Source organism: Teleopsis dalmanni, chromosome 2 (genome assembly GCF_002237135.1).
Source record: "Teleopsis dalmanni isolate 2A chromosome 2, ASM223713v2, whole genome shotgun sequence".
NCBI classification, from domain to species: domain Eukaryota; kingdom Metazoa; phylum Arthropoda; class Insecta; order Diptera; family Diopsidae; genus Teleopsis; species Teleopsis dalmanni.
This window is the reverse complement of record NC_051847.1, coordinates 43,301,074-43,307,073: the sequence shown is the minus strand read 5'-3', so window position 1 is coordinate 43,307,073 and position 6,000 is coordinate 43,301,074. Positions and strand designations below refer to the sequence as shown.

The 6,000-nt window shown below is 33.1% G+C and overlaps 1 protein-coding gene across 1 annotated transcript in view; it reads left to right on the top strand.

Annotated features, from left to right (window-relative positions):
• The first annotated feature begins 362 nt into the window (after positions 1-362).
• LOC119682955 (leucine-rich repeat and immunoglobulin-like domain-containing nogo receptor-interacting protein 2) overlaps positions 363-6,000 on the top strand; it is a 28,733-nt gene continuing 23,095 nt past the window's right edge. Inside the window, exon 1 of the mRNA XM_038096533.1 lies at positions 363-1,291. Coding sequence (XP_037952461.1) covers positions 416-1,291 — 876 coding nt within the window. The 5' untranslated portion in view covers positions 363-415. The remainder of the gene's footprint in view (positions 1,292-6,000) is intronic.

Here is a 6,000-nt window from a genome sequence, read left to right as displayed (position 1 = left end):
CTTTGGTACAATCCGTCACTGTAAACTGATACTCAAATGAAATCAATATCATTTGTAATAAAAAAGTAAATTTAAGTTAACTAAAACTTTATTGGCATATCATTCCATTTAGTTTGTTTCTCATGTTTATATCTACATCTATTACATTAATGTATTACCCTTCATTAAACAGAAATTGCTTTAGATAATTATATATATATTGCTCTATAATATTTTATTATTAACTCACTTACTTTTTATGTATTATAAACCTTTTCAATAATTAAAAAATTATAATTATTATTATTTAATTTGAAAAATAATTTATTCTTTTTTACTCGCATTAATAATAGATTTATTTCTTTTTCTGTTTCAGAAAAAAAATGTCAACCTAAGATTCAGGTCCATCAGCAAGTAATTAGACCTGAATCAATATATGTCAATCAGAACACAACACCGAATCAACACAATAATGACAAATAAAATACAGAAACGTGTAAAATGGCGACCATTTCCGCGACTGCATACCCTACACACACACATGTGGCTGCTCCCAGTGTTATTGTTTCAATTGCTTTTGAGCCTGCAAAAAGCAACCGCTTTTTGTCCATCAAAATGTCAGTGTGTCGGTGGTGAAGCAAACAGCCGCGCCTACTGTATCGATGCAGCATTGGAGGATGTGCCCATACAACTTAATCCCGAAACGAAATACATTAATCTGACACTTAATAAAATACGTAACCTACAATTTGCATTGCCTTTCTACATGAAATTGGAGGTACTCGATTTGTCACAGAACATTATAGAGACATCGGGCTCAAAGAATTTCGAATATCAAACAGAAATGCGTACATTAAATTTAAGCCGCAATTCAGTGAGTTCACTGCAAAAGGAGGCTTTCAAAGGACTACAAAATTTGTTATTGCTAGACTTAAGTTATAATCGCATTGAAATAGTACATGCAACAGCATTTTCAGATCTAAGATCGCTAATTGAATTAGACCTAACTAATAACAACATTGTAAGCTTAGAGAGTAATTGTTTTCACAATATGATGTCCTTAGAGATTTTAATCTTCAAGAACAATCAATTACTTGACGTGCCAGCCAACAATCTGCAGCATTTGCATGCACTTAAGTCATTAGATCTATCCGTAAACCTAATTGAGTATGTGCGTAATGATAGCTTTGATGACTTAAAGGAACTCATGGTGCTCACAATGCGTGGCAATGTTATATCAGAATTGGATTTAAGCGCATTCGAGGGTTTAATAGCGCTAAAGCATTTGGACTTGGCCGACAATAATTTGACGGTAAGTAAGCAGAAACTGCTGTTCTTACTATTATAAGCAATTATTTGTGTGAGTTTGAGAGTTCAATTATCGAAACACATTTGTTGCAATTTATTTGTTATTTTATTAATTACAACTGTCGATAGTGAGGAAGCTCAGACATCAAATGTCTACACTAAACAAGATTTATGCAAACTGTTATCCTGCGAACAACACAATAATGAGTAACAAATTAAAAGTTTTATTAACAAACACAACCAATCAAACACTAACACAAACACAAACACTGACACAAATGTTTACACTAGCACACAATACACAGTAGAGCCTGGGCCCACACTTTTCAATAGAGCAAGTTTATCCTTTCGGCTAACAACATAACAACATAGAGAACAAGGCTCGAATATCCTTTTTGCATATATTAGCATTACACATAAAATACATTGAACAGGCACACAACAAGTTATGGTTATTAATTTTGCCACATATTTACACAATTACACACATGCATGCACACGGGTAAACTATAGTAGTATAGTAGTTCACTATTTTGTGCAAATGTGGGTGTTGTGAGCTATGTTTGCGCTGCCATTAAAGCAAATAGTCAATGTCTTTGCAAAGACGGGCTCCAGCACACAATAAAATGTTACTCATACCACATGTGAGCCATATGTGGACTTGTAGTGTTGAGTTGGTGTTGTATGTAGCGGAACAGGAATGGGAAACATATCTTAATAATTTTATCAGTCACTATTGCTGTTGCAAATAGGCGTGGCTGGCGGTATTTGTATGTAAATTATTTCATAAAACATATTATTATGCATGCAGCCGAGATTAGCATACGAGTAGATTTTGTTGTCACGCGCACATGTTGCAGTCTAAAACAACAAAAGGATATTTTAATACTACTACTTTACTATTTTACTATTTCACTTCTTCAGCACTGATTTTCAATAAAAACACTACCAACCAACCACTGTAAATGTGACAGTTTTTTATATGAATAGAAAAGGAACCGGTAAATTGTAAGAATACTCCTCTGATATGAGTTAAGGAAATTTAAAACTAAATTGCAAGTGAAATGTGAAAGGAAAAAAAAATCACACATAATAAAAGTAAAAAATATATGCAAATAAGATAAAATATCAAATAAATAGTAGACAAGTAAAAAATTGTAAAATATTCAGCAACTGCACACCATTGGAATTTAATGGATTTCCTCAATCTCAACTCATAGTAGATATAAATCTACCCACTGCTTTGGAAAGCTTTACGTGCATGCATCCGTTGTGCATATTTGAAAATTCCTTAGACTGCATTTACTTCTCTGCTCCAGTATGCTTTTCTCTGGATTGTTTTTATATGCATTCACTCCATTCACAGGAAAACATTATAAATCATGCATAGTTAAAGCCACATAATATATTGAGTATGATTTTTTGAGTAAATATTTTATGTCCTTGAAAAAAAAAGTGCTTAAGTTCTTAGAAAGACTTAGAAATGATTTACTATGCCTAATAATAAAATGCTTTGTCGAGAAGAGAAAAAAACCAAGATAAGGATTAGATGTGTATCTAATGTGTTTCCGAAATGATATTCAAGGATATTTAAAATTCTTCTAACACGCTTTTAATACTTTATCTTACAATTATTTTCTTTATTTATTATTTATTTATTATTTAATTATTTATTATGCATTAAAGTTTGGCAATTGTTATTTCAAAATATGTTATAATAGGATATCAGTAGTCGACCTTACTCAATGTTACCACCGCCTTTGTAAACTATTACACTCATATTCTATAAAACACTTATGTTCCAATTTGTATGAGCAAACCAATGCAATGTCTTCACTCTATGTCGAAAAAAAAAATCAAAGATATAATAGCTGCACTTTGATAATAAATTGACTATTTTTAACCTTCTCAATATAGTTGGCTTGAAATGTCAACATAAAAGAGACCCTCCTCGAAGTAATGCGAAAGCGGTTCCGAGGGGGAATAAGCCTCGCTGAAGAGGGGGTGTTTTAGTCCGTATACTACATATTAATGTTAGGGAGTCAGGCACACCATTCCGACGCCACAAAACACCTCAAAAAAAAAAAAAAATAATAAAATATATATAGTAGTCATTTCTTGACGATCGTATATAAAGACTTGATGTGATTGGAAGCCGACGTATAACAAAAACTATACTTAACTCGAATTTGTCCCATAATCGAAACAAAAATTTAATAAAAATTATTGTCGTTATTGTAGTTCGCAGAAATCTATTGAGAAGATTACATGAAAGAAACTAGAAAGATATATACATTGTGACCGAAAAGTTTCCGGTCATAAATAAATAAAACGCAAAATTCTTAATCTTCATCAATATTTATTTTATCTCCTTCAAATATGCTCCATTAGAGCGAATACACAAAATGCCAACGTTTCTTCCAATCATCAAAACATTTTTTATAGGCGCTTTCCGGTATGGCTTTGAGTTCCCTCTGCGAATTCTGTTTTACGTCTTCTATGGATTCAAAACGCGTTCCTCTGAGTGGTAATTTGAGGTTGGGAAACAGGAAAAAGTCACACGGTGCAAGATCAGGTGAATACGGTGGCTGTTCGATGGTATTTATTGAATGTTTGGCCTTAAAATCGTTGATAATGTTGAACAAATTGAGGTGAATCGGAACAAGCCGGGCGTTGACACGTCGCATACACAAATTGTCCACCAAAATCAAACGAGCCATCTCACGACCGATGCCTAGCTCTCGTGCTATCTCTCTAACACTCACATGAGGATTTTTGAACACGATTTCCTTTGCCTTTTCAATGTTTTCGTCGGTGGTAGAGGTCGAAGGTCGTCCAGAACGCGGCATGTCTTCGACGGTCGTACGACAGTCCTGAAAGGCTTTGTACCACTCATAAACTTGAGTTTTCGATAAAACTGATTCCCCATAAGCCTTTTGTAGCATTCGCAACGATTCTGCACACGAAATTTCGTTCGAAACACAAAATTTGATGCAAACTCTTTGTTCAATATTTTTTTCCATTGTTTTTTTCGCAACGCACTACTGAGGTGAACTGGTTTCAACAGCTGCCGTAAACGAACTGTCTGACAGATCGCGCTCATTTTTGGCATAGTAATTAAGGACAGTGCTGCCAAACTACATAAACTTAAAATATCGAAAAATATACAGCGCGCGAATTTTAAATGAGAACCTCCGAAAACCTTTCGGTCACAATGTATATATAGATTAGAATTTGGATAGATATTGTTAATGTAAAAGAGAGAAGGAGACTACTAAGGAGTAATATTGAATCAAGGATGAGTGGGGCCTAAAATGTAGTCAACCAAAATCTAGGCGAAGAAACCTTACCACTTGAAAGGGCAAGATTCAATAATCGAATGGACTTAAGTTTCAATCAAATATTACAAGACCTGCTTTTTGAAAATATTTAATTTTGATAGCTCGTTTAACCAGATCAGATCGTGTGACCAGCAATTTGGCAACAGTTTCTTGCAAGACAGACACTTTTCTCGTCAGTTTACTGGCCATTTTATTGGCATCCATGTTCTGATGTTCCGGGAGCTATGGTTAATCAACACAATATGTCATTCACTTGAGGTGTTTAAGATTTTTTTGCTTTGATCAATTAAGTAGAAGATTGTTAAGTCTAAATTTAAAGCACGAACTCCTAAAGTGGAGTTCAATAATATAGTAATATTATTTTTGCATAAATAATATGCGATAGGTTTTCTACATGTCTCCCCAATTACTAAAATTTCTACCTGAAAAACGCTAGAACTCATCTGGGGAACTCGATCTTTGCGAATATATACCAACACTGATATCGCAAACCATTTTGATATTGATATTCAGATGTCTGAGTTGGTGAATCAGCACCTTTACTCTATTTTATCTGTGGACAGTTTTAAATCACACTAAGAATAACTGAATACGGGGCTTTATAATATGCAAACCATTTTGGTGCTACTTTTAAAAATTGGAGAGTCAAAACGGTTTAACAGAAATTATTATTATTATTATAAATTATAATTATTTCTTTTTCAAATTCCTTATAGGAAGCACTATTATAAACTCCATATTAAATGTCACTTTCAGAAGTATGTTATCGACTTTATAAGAAATATTTTGCTCTTGTTAATGGACTTCTCCTAAGTAAACATAACTTTTGATATGCTTTAGATTTTATCAGAAAGGTTTTACGCTTATCTCGTTAAGAGACATTTATGGCTATAGATCTTTTCCTTCTGGGTCTGGCTTCTCTTAAGCTTGAATATGACTTTCTGGATGCTATCGGTTTTATCGGAAAGAATATTGATATAGGATATTTCTTTGCAGCGACTGGCTGCTCTTACGCTTAATCACTTACAGTAACCGTTTTTTTATGTGGATGTTTATTGAGATCATTTTAAAACATTAAAAGTCTCAATTATTATTTGACTAAAAATTTTTATTTAATTTTTTATAAAAGTTCATATAAGTCCTTTAAGCTTATTTATCACATACCTTCTGCTCAAAAAATACCCGGATTTTGTTGTTTGTTAACTACTGCTTAAGTAATAGATCTTTTTTAAAAATTTTTTTTAATTATGTTGGTACACCCTTTCTTGACATATGGTACAAATTTGAGCGCCATCTGTCAATTAGTTTGTTTACAGCAGCTGTTAATGTGAGACTACCTCAAGTGCATTTAGCGATTTTTACTATGGAAAAT